At 42.1% G+C, this 18,884-nt stretch overlaps 1 protein-coding gene across 3 annotated transcripts in view; it reads right to left on the minus strand.

The window, feature by feature from the left end:
• adgrl1a (adhesion G protein-coupled receptor L1a) overlaps positions 1-18,884 on the minus strand; it is a 101,735-nt gene that overhangs the window by 8,679 nt on the left and 74,172 nt on the right. For all 3 annotated transcript variants that reach the window (XM_034893123.1, XM_034893121.1, XM_034893122.1), the window contains 18 exons: positions 17,939-18,146; positions 17,454-17,718; positions 15,437-15,764; positions 12,999-13,292; positions 11,566-11,669; positions 10,444-10,629; positions 10,204-10,242; positions 8,223-8,403; positions 7,931-8,053; positions 6,825-7,033; positions 6,548-6,721; positions 5,754-5,963; positions 4,994-5,214; positions 4,525-4,591; positions 4,248-4,339; positions 3,926-4,094; positions 3,562-3,717; positions 2,380-2,476 (listed from right to left, as the gene is read on the minus strand). In XM_034893123.1, the coding sequence (XP_034749014.1) occupies positions 2,380-2,476; positions 3,562-3,717; positions 3,926-4,094; positions 4,248-4,339; positions 4,525-4,591; positions 4,994-5,214; positions 5,754-5,963; positions 6,548-6,721; positions 6,825-7,033; positions 7,931-8,053; positions 8,223-8,403; positions 10,204-10,242; positions 10,444-10,629; positions 11,566-11,669; positions 12,999-13,292; positions 15,437-15,764; positions 17,454-17,718; positions 17,939-18,146 (3,123 nt within the window). The remainder of the gene's footprint in view (positions 1-2,379; positions 2,477-3,561; positions 3,718-3,925; positions 4,095-4,247; positions 4,340-4,524; positions 4,592-4,993; positions 5,215-5,753; positions 5,964-6,547; positions 6,722-6,824; positions 7,034-7,930; positions 8,054-8,222; positions 8,404-10,203; positions 10,243-10,443; positions 10,630-11,565; positions 11,670-12,998; positions 13,293-15,436; positions 15,765-17,453; positions 17,719-17,938; positions 18,147-18,884) is intronic.

Here is an 18,884-nt window from a genome sequence, read left to right on the forward strand (position 1 = left end):
AATTGCAGGGGAAAGGTACTGTTTGGAGCATTGCCATTAATATTATTTTTCTTTTGGCTTCTGACAATGTAGTCAGATGCGGTAGAACAGTAATGCATGTCATTATGTAGTCTAGGGGTGCAGCCATTGAAACACAGTTAACTTCCCAGTGCATTGTGAATACCACTACAAGACACATATAATTCAAAGAAATGGCACACAGAATGTTGTATAATGCCTATGTATGGCTCCAGCCTGAGGCAACTCAAACAGAAATGCCATAAAATTAAAAATAGGACAGCATGACGGAGAATAGTCCAAGGCAAAGTGCAAGGTCTCACGCCTACCGTTCATCACACAGCAAGGGAGCAGGGAATTCTTGAAAAAATAAAATGTGCACTCACTCACAGCTATTTATTTGTCATTCTCCCTCCTCTTACACTTCCCCTGTCCATCTTTCTGGCATGCCACACAAACCCCTCTCCCTGTATTCGCTGGCTCTTTCTGCTGTGTCTTGACTCAACCACATTTTCGCAGTTCCATGTGCCAGAATGTTTTTACCAACACCAAATTAGTTGGGATTAGCTGTCTGTCTGTACCTCACAGGAGAATCCCGTAGACAATTAAAGAAACTAGCTTTAAGTGAGGAGAGAAAGTAGGGCAAGGGGAATCAAGGGAGTCTGTGTGTGTGTTTGTGTGTGTGTCTTTTGGACACATTAATTATGGTCAGGAAGAGATTATGGTTTATAAAGAAGTGAAGTGGAGAAATCAAAGAGATTTTAAATGCCAGTGATAACGACACAGCATATCTTCTCCAGATTTGGCCTCCTTAATTACTCCTTCATGATAGTGCCTATCTCTCTCTCTCTCGCACGCTTTTTTCTCTCCCTCACTTTCTTGCTGCCCTTCGTCTTTTACTTTGTGCCAACTGACAAACTTTTCTCAGAAGCACAGAAAATAAAGGCTTCACAGCACAGTTGTTTGTTTTTGACAGCACAACATGAAATGATCCACATTGTGTTTCTCCAACAGCCATGGTGATTGCTCTGTCGTGACGAAAAAGACCCAAAAAGAGACCGGATTGCCAGACCACTCACACACACTCTCATCCATGCAGCTCACTCTGTGCACCCTCTTCCTCACCCCCTGCCTTGCTCCTGTCACTCTACTCAATTAGAATAATTACCCCCTGTTCGCTCACACGGTAATCAGTTCATTAAAAACAAAATGGATGAAATTAGCATAGAGAGTGACGGCTGATTTAGCAACTGCCTCTGTTGTCATCATCAACACCCCCCCCCCCCTCCCCCCCCTTCCAATCCGGAATCTGAGCCAACCTTGATCGTCTCTGTGTTACTGATGGCTGCAGCGATGACGCCACCAGTTGCTGAGGCTGAGACAATCATTGACTAAACACACATTTTTGAATTCTTAAATAATTGCTGGTGCGCTTTTCATGTGCTGTGGGTAGGTCGATGAGGACAGCATGCGTCACTGAGAGATGGATGTAATCGATCCCAGGATGTAACCATAAAAAGGCTGAGAAGACAGAGTTCAAATGGGCTGGCAATGAGCAGGCCAACTCACAGCTATTACAATATTTTTCTATTACTGTATGATGGTATTATGACACATGCAATTCTGTGATATAAATACTACTTTTCTAATGTATGTGGAAAAAAATCAAAACATTTTCACAAAACAGGAATCAAACCTATATTAGTAGGAGAAACAGAAAATATTTCTGGTTTGGTAATGACAAAATATACTGTGATATCGATGATGAACAAGCTGGTTATACATAGTCGAAAAGGAATTATAACCTATGATAGATGTGATCTATGATGTGGTCTGCACTACTGTAGCTCTTTATTTAAGTTAAAAAGGTATTACTGACTTTATTTACTCATAATTCAGCAATACGTGTATATCTGCTTAATTACAGTACCAGGAATTTATTGAGACCCACCCACACACATATTTACATAACATAGTGTTTGAGCACCATATATAAGTGCTTTCACTGACCAGCGGCTGCCACAGCACTACAATCTGAAACCCACCAACCAGCCTTAAACCGTATGTTATCCAATTTAAGCTATACTGCTGCTTAGTGCTATTTTCTGGCTAGCACACTGGCTGCAAGGCGATCTGAATCATTAGTTATCCATAATACACTAGGCATGGGAACATACATTTCATCATCTTGTATACTGTCACAGGTCCACATTTAATAACAGTGCTTTGCCTTGGCTCTGTCCACTCCAATGACATGCTTTATTTCTTTGTGTTCAATTGTGTGAGTCTATGTGAGTGTGCTAGAATTTATGTGTTTGTGTGAATTCAAGCGTGCATAACTTAACGGAGGGGAAGCAGAGCAGTGATAGAGAGAGGCCTCACCCCGGTTGAGTGTCGGGGTGCTATTGATATCTCCCGCCATGAAAGAAGATTCTGTCTGCTTGCGAACCGTGTCGTTCCACATCCTGCGGATCCGACTCTGGAAGAAGGAGCAAAGCTGAGTGAGTGGCAGCAAACAGACAACAAGTTAAATATAGAAACACGATGGTAGACTTTACAACTCAGCGTGGCTGCTGTAATCAAAACTGTGGGGCTCGCTCTAATCCGCGAAGAACAATAGGCAAACATGGCAGACAAAGAGATTGAGTGTTGGGTAAAGAGGCACACAGCTATGTCAAGTTATCATGAGGGGGGCTAATAAATGTGAGATGTGTAAGACATGATTGCAGTAGCTGATACAATTGTTATTCGGATGCGTGTTATTACAAGCTTGTTTGTTGATTGTGAGGGGTAAAAGTCGATGTGTGTGTACAGTACGTGTCACACATATGCCAGCACACACTAAATTTCCCAATGTCTTGTATGGTGCCTGTGTCTGTATATACAACATGGACTTCAAATGATGTCTTTATTAATGAGTCATCTAGTCTGGTCAGCACAGAGCTGCCAGTAATGCATGGGAATATAAATGTAAAAACCTCCCAACAGAGGCCAGTACGCTGGCAGATTAGACCAGCTATGTGACTGAAACATCTAATGAACACGTCATATATGCATATATATCAGTGAGAACAAAATGTATTGTAACAACAGTGTTTCACTTGCTGCACATGTTTTTGTCATTGACAAATCAGAAGGTGATCAAGTGAAAGAAAGTTAAGTAAGTAGATATGAGTGCTTTGCAAAGTAATCCGAGGGTCACTGGTGTTGATCAGCTATCAAACCCCTGCAGGAGCACTTATTTTGTACTCTAGAATCTTCCATAAAAGACCGTTTGTACCAGGGAAAAATATACCAGACATGTGAAGAAATGCCCCTTGTTTCCAAAGCTATTCATTTTGTTTTGACACCCTTTTTGACACTGGTTAAAAAAAAAAGTCAGATTGTATTGAGAGAGTCATTTGATTTTGTTTTATTCCACCAAAACAAGCTAATTTCCACGAAAATCATCTTGCTGCACAGGCAGATTTACTTTTCATTTGTTCAAAGAAAAACAATGCCTGCTTCAAGTGTGTTCTGCTTTGTGTGCCATAATTTATGTGTGAGGGTCTGTCCTGTCTGCACCTGTCGGTGGGCTGCTGCATGGCGAGCTTGGCTGCCGCTGTAGTAGCGGTTGTTGGCACGCAGTCCTGAGTTCTTCAGGGAGCCGTGAGAGCTGGTGGTGGAGGTGCGGCTGCAGCAGTAGCAGTGGCGCAGACACTTACTGTACTCCTTATGAACCTGTAAGGGAATAACACCACAGGCACAGCGGGCAGGTTTTAAAGCCACTCATAAACACTAATAATGAACACAGTTTCAATCACCTGGACTCAATGTGGAGTAGCCGAGGCTTTTAACACACGGCATGGCAAAAATGAAATCACTCTGAACATGCATGCTGAATATTATTCAGACATGAACATCCATCCATCTCCACAACAGACCTTACCTTCTTCTGCAGTGCACAGTGGAAGATGAAGATAAACATGCCCTGGAAGGCGTTGAAGGTGGTGAAGAGATAGGCCATGATTAATGTGTTCTCATTAATAAAGAGGAGGCCAAAGGCCCACGTCATCCCCAGCAGGAACAGCAGAGCAATGGCCCCCAGAGCCCAAGACCTGATGGAAGTGGAGGAGAAAATGGTTACAAATAATGACTTGCTACACAGAGAAACTGAATCAATTTGGAGTCCATCCGACAGAGGGGTTCTTTTATCACATGTTTTTTGATAAATAAACAAGTATGACTCCCATTGAATCATTTGAACTCACTTAATGTTATCCAGGCGGCTGGAGTCAGGTTTGAGTGCTGAAGAATTGCGGATCATCTTGTGTAAAGTGATCATGAGGAAAATGAGGTTGAGCTAAGGAAACAAGATAGGTAGAATCATATAAATACGTAGTGAACTTCACAGACTGTTTTGAGTAAAAATACTAAATTTGCACTGTTAATAGCCTCATAAAGCAAGCACGGTGGAATATTTTAAGTTTGACTGGGTGATATCAACACACAGAGGGGACTAATACTGTCTGACAGGAAAGCTAATACCATAATAACAAATGAAACGGGTCCAATGAAGCTCCAGATGAAGTAGTTATCCACTCGCAGCCAGCATCTGGAGTGGCACAAAGGAGAAGAGAGAATTACACATAACTAAACTCACGAACAAACACACACACATGCATGCACGCACGCACGCAAGCACACACCCACGCACGCATGCACGCACACACGCACGCTCGCACGCACACACTCAGACACAGACACACACCAAGACAGACTCAGACACGTACACACACACACACTCAGGCGGGCATACACACACTATTTCCCTGTCTCAACGGATTATCTTATGAAGGCTAATCATCAGGCTTTGGCTAAGTGTGTTCAGAAAAGCCAGTCCACGGGGAGGTGCAAGAGCCGTTCACACAGCACTGCATATTACATTTCCAGCTGGGGGAATAGCATAATCCTACTTCTCAATCTGCAGGTGCAAAAGACCTCTCTTCACACGTACGCTTTCTTGGTTCCATAGCTCCTGTAGTCTATAGCCGCAGAGATGCCCACCACCAGTGCGGGGAAGCAGTAGCCACAAAGATAGTAGTACTTTTTGCGGGAGTACTCGCTCTCAAAGACCTCCACCAGCATGAGATAGAGTTGCACACCCTCCAGACACATCCAGGAGAAGGCAGCCAAGAAGAAGAAATGCAGAAGGCCAGCAAAGATGGGACAGGCAATCTGAGGACAGCAGCAAGAGCAAAGAGTAGAGAGAGAAGAGAGGAAGAGCAATACAAATATTAAAATGAAGGAGGAGAAACCGTTAAGATGGAGGCATATAACCGACTGAAAAACCAGAGAGGACAGAACAGAGTCACTATCGGGAAGTAAGTTTGGACATCACAGAGGAAAAATTAAAAGCTGCCCCCTGGGTGATTGGCTCTGTGCATACTATTGAGTGGTTATTCAGTACTCAGTGCAGTAAATGTTTTATAGAGTAAAGTAATGAGAGACTGCCTCAATTTTAGTTTCAATCACTATTAATATAAGAAAAAAGTTGTCACTTGTATGTGTATCATGCTATAACTCTTTATGTCTTTCTCAAGTTGGAAAATACAAAAACTGAGGGATTCACTTTCAGAAGTTCTAAAGGAGGGGATGTAGAGTAGTGCTTTTTAAAGAGGCAGTGTTTCCCTCCCAAGAAAACAAGCAAAGCCCAATTGGTGAGTGACCCCAACCACCTTGGCAGGTATCAGCCTAACATGCGGCTTGAAACTCACATGGTATTCGGTCTTGTCGATGCCGATGAGGAAGAGCAACTCGGCGATGAAGAGGTTGATGCAGAGGTTCTTGTGGATGGTGTTGCGGTCAGTCTGCAGGCCCCGCAGGAAGCAGAAAGTGGAGATGCAGATGGCTAGACACACTAGGGAGATGACAATCCCCACCCAGGTGATCACAAACAGGATCAGTTCATGCATTCTCCCCTGGTACTGAGGTCCGGGTAGTTTTGCGTAAACAAAGATGGGGGGAGTTGAGAGTTTAGAGGGGATTGGGATAAAAACAGAGAGCAGGGAGACACAGATACACAGCAGAACCAGACAAATAGAGAGTGGAAAATATAGAACAAGACAGTGGAATGGGAGACAGATGGGAGAACAGTGAAAGGAAGAAACAAAAGGGGGATAGATAGACAGAACAGGGGGAGGGGAGGGGAGAGAAAAAGCAAAATTGCTTTATTTAATATTTGTAAATATATGCAAGCAGCTAAAGTGTAGAGACAAGAGACAAGATGTCCTGAAAAAATACATGACATTCAAATTCATGTGGATGTCAGCTAGAAGTAGCAGGACATGAATTTGTAAGCATGTGCCTCTCTGAATGTCGGAGTGAACGAAGGAAAAGAGAAAATTCAAAACAAAGAGCTTGTCAGCCTTGAGAGGGTACATTAGTGTGCATGTGTGTGAGGGTGTGTGACTGAGAGTGAGCGAACGCTAATGCTCGCACAGATGAACGTCTGCATAAATTACTTGGCTTCCATTTTAACCGCATGTCTGCCACGCCCTTATTCACTTACATCGGGCTCGTGGTGAGCCATGAGCACGGCAAAGTTTGTGAGGTGGCTGCAAGAGCAGGTGGTGTGTGTGTTGTTGGTGTCCAGCAACTTGCAGCCCTGCGACGACCACTGGCCTGTCATGGAGCGCTCCGAGTAGTTCCAGAAGGAGCAATTTGGAGAGTAAAAATCCTCCAACTGCGTCAAAAGAAAAACAAAGAGAAGGATGATGGAAAATGTTAAACTGAGTCTGTGTGTCAGAATTAAACTTAATGACATGATGGCGACTGAATTAGGCTACCTGTAGATGTTTGAGTGTGAAGACCACTGGCTCAATGAGAAACACTCTGCTGGACTCTTTGTTGATGGACGCAGCAATTACATGGGAGTTGACCGCCAGGCGCTTCTTATCGTGGCTTGGCCCATCCACTTCCATCTTCACTGTGGCGTTCTCAGTGGAGAGGAAGGATCCCAAGTTTTTATAAAGAATGAACACCACCTTGACTTGTCCTGCACATTGAGGGAGAGAAACAAAGACAGGTGAAGAGAAAAGGAATGAAAGAGAGAGAACAAGAGCAAAAAGAAAAGGAATCGGGGGGAAAAAGGGGAGTTATATTAAAAGGGGGATGCAGACGAACCGATAAAGGGGGGAAAAAAAATACAGAAATGGGGGGAAAATATGGTAATGGCAGTGAGAGTGACGGAGATAGAGAGTAGTGACTGACAGGGTGAGCGAGGGGGAGATAGAGAGGGAGAGTTAGTGAAGGTTAGAATGACGGTAAGGACCGTTTCATTTTGACTCGTGGAAGTGAGCGAGATTTAATGTGGAGGGCAATGGAACATTCATCCCTCAAGCACTCTCAGATCTCTTATTATTCCATATGAATATTTCATGTGCGTTTGTTTCAATCATTCTAATCTCGTTCCCACTGCAGAGCCGAGCGGAGACAGAAAACAGAGGTATGGGATGAAGGGCCATGGAGGGAGAAGGGGAACGATGGAGAGGGGGATGACAGAGGGGGGAGGGAGTGGGAATAGAGGGGTAAGAAACAAGAGAGATGAGAGAGGGGGATAAGATGGCGAAGAGACGGAGCGAGAGAATGGAATGGGGAAGAGAGGAGAGAGGGAGTGCTGAGATTGCTCTGTCAGACTGGGGCCGATTGTAATCTACACGCCTCCCCAGCTATTCTATTAAGACTGCTGTTAAGAAACCATCAAGAAAAGAAATTGTCTCAGCACTTTTGTTAATCTGATTAGCCTATTATTATGAACCAATAACTTTGTCAACTGCATGCAGATTGTTTTAAGCTTGCATGAAAATGCAAATGGGAACACAAGAGTGCTCTATAGTACAGAACAATTTTTCCGGCCTCGGGGTGAGGATGGGCTGGGGAAAGGGCTGCTGACCGTTCCGACTGTACTGTTTGATAGTGGAAGCTGAAAGCTGGATGGTGCCTTCACTGGCATAGTTCTGTGGAAAGGACAAGTCCTGCAGGTCCATCTCCGTGTTCAGCACATGCACCTCGAGATCTGATGGTGGAAACACAGCACGCAACAACATTTTATGAAAACCTTTTGTCAAAGATGCAAAAAAAACACCCAAGAGAAAATTAGAGTCACGACCTGGAGGTGTAATTCCACAAACTGTGGTTCATCCATACATCCAGCATAATTAACACCATCAATACTGTTTTCCTACCAATGCTGGGCGCTCGGTCAGAAAAGCGATTGCCATACATGTTGTTGGCCAGCAGGAAAGCTCCCTTTTCCAGGACGTCCAGCAGCATGGTGGCAGTGTGGGCTTGCTCTGTGCTGTTCATGTCCTGCCACGACTCCAGGGCCTCGGGACGTAACAAGTTGTCCACTGTCTGCACTACCGCCTGGTGCATGAAGGAGGTGAAGCATCCATTACTATTGCTGGGAACATTTTACAACAAGGTACACCAAATCCAAAGTAGCTGACAAGGAACGAATAACAAACAAATCAGGAACTAACTAAGAAGCGTTCATACACTGTCACAACTATGATGTGAATATTTATTATAATTTATTTGCTCTGAATAACAATTTTTTAATCTTTAAAATCTTTTTAGTATTCTTTCTCCTCCTTATGTCATTTGAAACCTAGTAGCTCATTCTAACTTAATTTTATTAGCTTTTTCGCAGTTCACTGGGATTTTTGCTGTACTTTACTTGAGGAGACACAAAAAAATGTTAGTAATGGTTAGATAATCATGAAGTAAAGATGCATTCCAAGCAACTATTCTATTCTACTGCAAATGAGGGGATACAAAAATCACATTTCCCTAATAGTAGTAATTATTAGTTATTAATTTTGCTGCCATTTATAACACATTATGGGAAGTAAATTAAGAAAATTAATTTCAAAAAATGTTTATGTAGATTCCCGAATATCTACGGCAGTAACTAATCATTAGACGCTCTGGAGGAAGTGCTTTTGGCTATTAATTAACTATTCAGTAATTATCAGTTAGTTCTAGATTTGTTTATCACCCAGCCCTTGGCAGTTCCTTTTTTTTGTACCATCCTGATTGTTTAGTAAGACCATATAACGTGACTAATTTAAAGTACAAAGTCACCACAATTCACCTATAATTTCTTAGAAACTCAACACTCCCGTGCACTACATTTATTACTGTGCTATATCAGACATATTACCTTTCTATTTCACACTTACAATTCATTTAATGGCAATTTTGATGGTTGTATCAGCTATCCAATTTATTGGAGTAGCCTGCTTGATGAATCATGTAATTCTCATGCTCAGGCCTCTCAAAATGAAGGATTGACTGCTGTGTGGAATAAAGAGCAATGCTGTTAATAAAATGAATTTAGAATAAGATTGCAATCTATCTGCTACAATAGAAAAAGATAGAGAGTGTTTTTTGGTTCATTCTTTGAACAGTACTGAGCTTCCAGTACAATGGTCAGTTACATACTACACAGCAGCCTTTAAATTCATCTTGCACCAACAGCGATGAGAAGATGTGGTGTTTTATTACAGAATGCTGTAGACAGGTCAAGATACACAAAAGACTGTGTGCTGCAGAGCACCGCATTTCATCATTACAGAGAAGCATACACAAGGCTTTTTCATGATATTAGATTACAGCTTTCTCAGAACCAGAGATATTGCACAAATATTGGAAAAGAGCAAAAGGCTGTCGTAACACAAACTGTTGCCTTTCATACAGTGCTATCAACAAATTACATTTTCTCAGAGCCACAGATATTGTACCTTATTGTGAGATACAATGAGGCAAAGGCCAATATTATACACTTAGGCTCAATCACAGTCCTACAAAGCTAAGATTATGTCAAAGACAGATGATTTCCATATTAGCTGAACCCATATTTCAAAACACATGTACACCAGGAGCAACTGAAATACAAATCAGCTTTCACTGCATGGAAATACTATACCAACACACAAAGTCTGCGAGGAGTTATCCCAACATACTTGGACTGCTCTTTGAAAAAAGTACCCTATAAGTAATGATTCCAAAGGCAATATAAATCATAATACAGAGTACTGAGCCAAAGGAATCTCATCCACAAACCTAGTCTACTCAAGGATTTATCTTCCCCCAGTTTTCTAAGTCACAGAGTAGTCCTACTCCACAGGCATGTAAAGCAGGCAGATAAAAGAGAAAAGTTACCTGAATGTAGGCCCGACAGGTCCGCTCTCGCTTCTGGAGCTAGAAGGAAGAAAACAAAGCATGGAATTAAACAGCTAAACAAAAAAAAAAGTAAATTAAAAACTCACTCGTCCTTGCATGTGCACTAGGGGGGAAAATTTGCATTAACCCCGGCATCCTTTTCTAATGCCTGAATTAAATATAGGCACAAGTTTCGGTTTGTGTGTGCGTGCTTATGCGTGTGGTTACACTTTGTCCTACCTTGTTGTAGTTTCGTGCAGCGGACTCCTTGTTTCCAGGCCTCAGGGCCTGAAGCTGGGCATCCAGTATGTCCAGCAGTTGCTCGATCAGTCGCACAGATGAGCTGACATCTCCAGCCTGGATCCGGCCCCGTGTGTGGTTCACTAGCTCTCCGGCTATGTTGGCGGCATTCTCGCCACTCTTTATCTGCATGTGAACACACAAAAAGCATACCTGTTTACATACAGTGACGGTATAAGGGTGATACTGGTTTAATTAGTTGCATCATATTCAAAGCGGGTTAGTCTCAATACTAACAAAAAAACTCCCAGTCTGGCAATAAAATTTGCGCAGACCCCCTCAAAAAAAAAATATCTTTATTATCATCCCCTCATTGTAAACAAGGAGGGACCTTGTAGAATATATAGTGAACTTTTTGTTCTCCCTATTGCTGTTTTACTTGCAAATCACACTCTTAGCAACCACTTTGCTATTGCAATTGATTTTTACCAAAAGGAAAAGGTATAATGGATTCTTCCAACAACGTTACTTTTCATTGTGATTCTGCTCTTCCTTGCAGGCACATGAACACACTTAAAAAGCCTTTAAGAAAGCTGATCAAGTGTAGGCAGGTCTAAATAATCAGGGTTTTCTCCTACAGAAAAGTAGCCGTGTAACCAGCTTTTAATTCACATTTATAAGAACTGAAATCGGATATCCAAATCGTGATTTATCAAATTACTACAGTGTATAGAAAAACACAGTTTGTGTTACCATAATTCTTGTGCGTCATCTAGAGACCATGATGTGAAACTATTGCAGAGGTACAATGAATTATATGAGACTATATTAGAGAAATTGAAGTGGCAGAGTACTTTATAAAGTGTGAATCCCTAAGCCTGATTATTAAAAATAATTTAATGTAGCTGTGGTTAAAGTATATTACTGAAAGAATTAGGTAATTAAGTGTCAAGAGCAGATGCCTTGTAATGCAGGGGCAGTTAAAATAAGTCTGTATTTTAATCAGGCCAGCCTTGGAGATATGTTAATGTTTGTGTGGAGGTGGACAGGGAGGATGGATGGGGCAGTGGGGCAGAGGAAAGGGACAGACCCGAGGCCGGGGGGTACGGCTCTAGGTCTCACCTTCTGGGCCACCTGGTTGACCCACGGGGAGGTGCAGTTACTCAGGTCAGGACCCCGCGGGTTCCACATGACCTGCTCCACCAAGCACTGGAACGAAGCAATGCCTGGAGGCAAGCAGAGGGAGAGAAAACAGAGGAGGATAAAGTAACGGAGAGATAATAAGCATTAGGTGTCTGCAATTAAAAGGGAACGTGTGGAAAAGAGGGATGAGCACAAGAAGCGTGCTCAGCAAAGAAGTGTGATCTAATTTTTAAGAAACACAGAATAAAATGAATGTTAAAAATGTAACACTCAAAGTGTTTGAAGATGATAGGGTAGAAGAAGGGAGGAGGTAGAGTAAAAAATGGGTCAGACGCAGAAAAGGTTCAATAATCGAGTCTAGAGCAGTGAGAAAGTAAAAGAAGCGGCAGAAAAGGCTTTCATGCTCTAAGAGGAACGATTTAAAGGAATACATGCAGCAACATTTACTGTGTTCACAGAGACACACACACACACACACCAAAGACATCAAGTATGATACCTCATTGTCAAATAAAAACACCTAATGGGAAGCACCTTCCACCAAGCCTCATATCCAGCTAGTTTTTTCTAGTTACTTGGGTTCAGATAAAGGACACCATACAGGGATAAAAGCAGAGAAGGGTCTACATGCCGCTGCTAACACAAATAACCAACATCAAGTCACAAAGACAAGACAAAGAGAGAGAAGGAGACAGAGAGATAGAGGCAGAATGGCAGAGCAGAGATGACAGAGACAATGCAACAACGCTTCAGTTGTAGAAGGATCAGAGCAGATGTGGTGTTGCATTTCATACTCCCTTCTTCTCTATCTCACACAGATATTTTTTTCTCCTCTTTCCTGCTTTTCTCTTTACTCTGCTCCATCGACCACAGATTAGGTTTGTGAGCTCTGCCAAGACACGCCAATTAAGCCAGCTGCTAATTTATTGTTACTGGCGTTCACAGAAAGAACATACAGAAACAGCGAAAGCAGTTGAAGTGGGAGGGAGATGTCTTTTTTTGTCCTGTGACTAAAGAGAGCATTTTGATTGCTGCATGTTTCGAGGTATAGAAACCAGCATGAAGGGCGGTGTAGCCTGTGTTGTCTAGCCTTTCATTTTATTATTTGCCACTTTCAATCAGCTCTGTTTCTTCGGGAGAGGAGCCTTTCATTTGTGGAGGACGGGCTTTTATCTGCCAGTCCTCTGGGACTGTGCCTGCTGGTGGGACCAAAGCAGGGACAGAAGAAGACAACAGTGGAAAAAAACAAGTGTGAGAGCACAAACATGCTGATCACTTGGGCACATGCTGAGAGATATAGCGCACGCACAAACACCCACATGCATGCAGGACAAACCGCAGAGTATACTTCAACATGGAACGCCCATGTTTGTTTCGTGGAGTGGAAAAAATGCACATGCAGAAGTCCTTACCTAAAGAGCCTTTGGGACATGGGCGGTCTACTGTTTCTCCTCTCTGAGTGGAGGGCCACTGGACACCACGGACCAGCTTGGCCTCACAGACATGGGGCTCTGAGCCTTGAGGAGGGAGGGGTGACCGGCGGGTGACAGGCACAGTGGCTGTGATTGGTCGAAGATCAGGGTGCTTGTTGATGGAGCCGATTGGGTGTGAGGTGGGGGCCAGAGGCTTGGCGGTAGAGGGGCTGGCACTGGAGGTGAAGGGCCTGGCTGGAAGAGTGGTGGTCACTTGGGTGGTGGTCAGTGGGCCTGAGGTAACCCAACAGTAATACAGAGAGAACAGAAGAGTTAGAGGCTACAAAGGAGACCCAGAGTGATTGAGAGACATTTAGAGAGCTATAAAAGGATGTAAGGGATTTGTTAAAGAGCAGCAAAAGCCAACAGCAAAAGCAATAAAAAGGGATCAAAAGAGTGAAGGACACATGCATGTGAATTTAAGATGTCCCTCAGAAGTTGAGTTCAAAAGTTAGCCTGACGATAATTGGGGTGACAAAGCCTTTTTTTGAGCCTCTCAAAGGGTGCTCTCCAGAGAGATGAGAGAAGCAGGGGAGGAGATGGAGAGAATGCATCATCACAAGTCAGGGAGAAATAAATAATTGATCACATGTATCAGAGAAGTCACCATCACTAACAACCAAACCTAATGTGAAGATAAAAGCAACACTACAGAACTACAAAATCCTAACTGATCAAACGCAGAGGCAGCGCGCACACTGTGAGTTGCGCCACCCGTGTGTCTCTGCTTCTACTCTCTCTGGGCCTAATTCAAGCTTTAGACAGGCCTTTTTGAGGCTCAAATATACAATACATCCAAAGCTCCGTCTTATATTAATGGACTGCCAAAATGCAGTATGGTATTCTCATTTCATCCTCCCCCTTATCATTTCAGAGTGACGTTTTCATTATCCAGGACACAGAGAAGTTGATATGAACTCATACCTGAGATGCTGCTCTTTACTGTAACTATGGCTCAGCATGGAAATGCAACGATTTGATATCTGAGGCACTCAAAAGTCAGATAAGAAACAATCCCAAACACATTCTGCACATTCTTTGTTTTAAGTGTTTTCCTGCTCATGCAAAAAGCATCATCTTCCAAACACTATAGAAGGTTCTTCTTCATAATTTCATGTTCTAATATTGCTCACTGTTTACAAGACATGTAATAGCCTAGCTCCTAATTTACATCTCTGTCCTGCTCACTGCTTATAAATGCTCCAGAACTCTTGGATCATCAGATGCTGCTCTCCTAACTGTACCCATGATCAGTTACGGTAAAAAACTGTGAAAGTGCATACAGTCATTATGGGACCATTCTCTTAAACACACTGCCTAAAACTTTCAAGATGTACCCCAACTGTGTTGTCTTGGGGAAGACACATTTTGTCTTCTCTTCAATATAGTCTTTATTTTGTTGATTAATTGTTTTGCGTGGAGCCATGGATATACTGTATAAAAAGATCTGGATAGCGGTGAAGGCCCAGTTGCTCAGTAGCACATGAAGCCAAAAAGTCTTCTTCCTCGTAAAAAATTAGCTGGATGATCAGTGCTGCTTCCACATTAAGGAGCCCATAGAGCAGGCGCACTAGAGACCTCCGCCGACCGAGCTAGTTACTTCCGGTTTAGCGTTCAGCTAACTTGAATGGGGATAAAATTATTTAATCGTGCTGCTCTTTTGGACAAATATTATCAAACCAAATTGATCAAATTCTAATAATAGAACTAGTCATTCCGCAGGGGTTGTGGCGTTTAAAAAAAAAAAAAAATTGTCCACTGATTTACTGACGTCTCTATCGCCATGCACTGCAAATCTATATGGGATAGTTTTTTTGGGCCCTATGGTATCAAATGACAAACCCGGAAGTTGCAATTCCACTGTGAGGCCACTATGTTAAATTGGCTTCAAAGCTTGGCACACTCCCTGGGGGCCTGTGTGAAGCACATTGTACTTACAATGTATTAAATGTGCTATATAAATAAAAATTGACTTGAATGAATGTAAAATAATCATAAGAGAAATGCAGTCATTGCAAGTGCATAAAATATAATTTTAGAAACATATGTCATTTTTTAACCAAAGTTACTTGTAAAGTATAATCCTAATATTTCTACTAATTTACTCTATTTTCCATTGTAGTCGGATGTTATATTTTTACTTTGTATCATACTGTCCAACAGTGAATCAAAATTTAAAATATATTATGAATAAATACAAAATAACCATAATACCAACGTATATGTATAATTGGGGAAACATTTGCACACTTTTTGTCTTCCACCAATTTTAAAATGCAAAACTTTTCACTAGACTATGACACTCATTATAGACTAAAATCAAAATTTACTCTTCACACACTGTGTTTCTGTGTGCTTTCAGTGGGATCACTCCTTACCCGTAGTGGGGTCTGGTGGTCCAAACTCCAGCGGATAGCGCAGCACATTATAGTTGTTCCAGACATAAAGCTGGTTGTCTCGAGGGTTATAGTCCACAGAGGAAATATACTGATAGGGGTTGGGGAAAGCGATGTTAACAGGCTCCTCGCGGGCCCGGTTCGTATTATACCCATACATCACAAGGTCGCCCCCTGCTTCGCTGTCATCGTCCTGGTAGACAGACCGCACGGCGTAAAGCACACCGCACGCCATGAAGGCGTTGGATGCCATCCTCTTGTCAAAGCTGGTATCCCAGGTGCCTTCAAAGCGCAGGGTGTAGGGGTTCACCTATGGGCAAGAAGGAAATGTTGACATTGGCCAAGGCTTACCATATATATATATATACATACATACATACATACATACATACATACACATATATATATATACACTTATATATTATGTACAAACAATCACAGTTGGAAGCTTGACGAGAAAGTTCAGTTTGGGGGGGGGAATTTACTTTTATTGATTCTCAGGTATAGAGTGCATAAAAGTATCAGTAACAATGCTCATATTATGCTAATTTTCAGTTTCATAATTGTATTTAGATATTGTACCAGAATAGGTTTACCTGGTTTAATTTTCAAAAAACACCATATTGTTTTTGTATTGCACACTGCTGCAGCTCCTCTTTTCACCCTGTGCATTGAGCTCCCTGTTTTAGCTACAGTACACTTCTGTTCCAGTTTTGTTTGGAAGTAACGCACGTTTGTCACAGAAATAAAGACTGAACTATAATAGAGATGTTAGGAGCAATTGGTGGACAGTGTTTTCTCTGGAAGATGGAAGTCCCTTTGGGGTGGACTTTGAGATTTTTCACTTTCTAAACTTATAACATGCACAAAACATATATAACAAAATAAAGGAAAGGGGGAAAGCATAACAAGCATAATATCAGCACTTTAATGAATAAAATCAGGTCTACTTTCATTCCTTGATATTCTTTTTTTATTTCTGAGTGCAGTTTTATCATTAAACGTGTTTATCATTAAGACTTGTTTTTTTTATAAAATTGAACACATTACCCATGTTTACATGAGCCCCCAGTCAGCACAAAAAGTACTTCTGTACAATTATGTAAAGTTTTTTACCCAAAAAAATTGATTAAACTCTCAGGTATAGCTTTGGAGAAGAGATACTTATTTGCTGGTATGCATAGCGGTATATACATTCAAACTGTATGCCGAGGCATAATAGAGACCTCTATGTGTTTGTTGCACTCTGACTAAGTAGGACAAATAATAAAACTCTCTAGAACCCAAACAATTCCTTGATGATGAACGTGATTGCTTCCTTATTTATTACTGTGTTGCTCCATTATTTTACACTCTCATAGCTCATGCAGTGTTTGATATTTTGTGGATGGATGGTTTAACTTATACAAATAGAAAAACAATTTCCTGGTTAGGTCAAAGATAGTGATAACAAATGGGACACGTCTATCCGAACAACACATTAATTGTGACTGTGTTTGTGTGGAAATTGACTGGCTGATTGCAGTTTTGTTTGTTAAGAAACAAATAACCAACTGGTATTAAAACATTAATGTTCCAAAGTTTACGGTGATAGATCATGTTTTGAGTTTGTCAGAAGGGTAAAGTAATACGATGTGTTTATCACAGTATGCACAGTATATGGTTCTTAACGATAAGTATACAAATGAGTAGACAACATTGCCCACATGGTTGAAGCCAGAAAGAAACTGATTGTGGTGCACCAGCAAAACAAATCCAATATTTACCTTAAGATTAGTTTTTGGAAATGATGGGATTTGAAGTTAGACTTGATTTTTGTGACTCTTTTACGAGCCAACGGCATCTGATTTGTTGGTGCACCTGTGTAATCTCAATAGTAAATAATCCGTGTGTGACATATAACCTTTTGCCTGACTAATCAGATGAAATTTTTATATAATCTACTCCTGCATTTATAAGCCAAATCTCATCCCCCTCTGTGCAGCACTGTTCAACCAACCTGGCTGACCACCAGTCGTCCATTGTTGGCCTCAGTGGCGTAGATTACCCAGAGACCGTTCTCATCCACAGCCAAGTCGATGTCCGATTTCCCTCCCCAGCGGTAGGGCGAGGTGTCATGGTAGTTGGCGTTTGTGACGATTGCCTCGCCGCTCTTGATGCGTGTCCGCAGGTCATACTTAACAATGTTTCGAGTGCGTTCTTTGTTGTAAAATACTGCACCATCGTACACCACAAACCCTGTGCCGTCAACTCTGTTGGGCAACCTGTTGAGAGAGAACCACATGAATAGTGCAGAAATTCAGGAGAACAAGTCAATTCATCTACTCTGCATGACACAATCCTACAAGTTGGCCTCACTGTGAGCAAGCTGACACCACAGTGGGACCATTCTGCTATCACCGTCCACATCCACATCAAAAGCCAATAAATCAATACAGCAGCAGATGCTATTTGATCATCCAGGACAGTGGGAGGCACCCTTACTTGTAGGTGGTTGTGGCTCGGTTCTGTTTGAAGTCTTCCCAGGAGGCATACTCATACAGCATGTCAGTACGATAGGGGGTCCAGGGCATGACGTACAGACGGTCCCCAGACTGGAGCGGGTCCTTACACCACGCCCCTGCCTGATGCTCGGCCTCCTGCAATAAGCTAGCCGGCTGCACCCGCAGCAGCGTCCCCGGACACACAAAGACTGGAGCAAGGGGGGTTTGTTGGAGCAAAAAAAGGAAAAAAGGAAAAGACAAAATGAAAACAAAGCATTGTAAAAATTGAAGATAAAATGAAGATGGCAGGGGAGGGAGAGAGGAAATGGGGAAAGGCCAAAGACCATGGAATATAGAACATGAGAGAGACATGGAGGGGACGGAAGAAAGTAGATTAAAAATAAGTTGCGAAAAGCAGACAGAGTAGGGAGAAAATGGGAGGGAGGGGAAAAGTGGGGTGGTGAGGTGAGGTACAATATCAATTTTAAAATGAAGGAACATATAAAAGCTCATTTGTAGAACATCAGCATTGCGGTCGGAAAGCGTCTGGATATGATAAATGGGAGATTTCTGGCTGCTGCCATGGCTTAGATGTAGTCTCTAATCTAATTTATCTTGGCCTACTTTTTATTTGATTGTGCATTTTCTATTTCAAATGCCTCTGCTTCTCCGCTCTGCTCCTGGGTGGTAAAACAGTAATTGTGCAGCTTGTTTTACAAGTACTCAAATTTGGTCTCAGTCAAGAGTAATGCCTTAAAGAAAATAGCATCCTGGGGTAAAGATTGGAAAGGTTGGCCAGGCCTCCCCGTTCTCTTTAACTGAAACTCGGCTTCACACAGTCACACGCATACCGGACGCACAAATATGTACAGGTACCTATTACAATCCCAAACAGACATAGATCCACACACAAAAATACACAGGAACCATTACACCCAATCTATATA

This window comes from Etheostoma cragini, chromosome 15 (assembly GCF_013103735.1).
Source record: "Etheostoma cragini isolate CJK2018 chromosome 15, CSU_Ecrag_1.0, whole genome shotgun sequence".
Taxonomy (NCBI): domain Eukaryota; kingdom Metazoa; phylum Chordata; class Actinopteri; order Perciformes; family Percidae; genus Etheostoma; species Etheostoma cragini.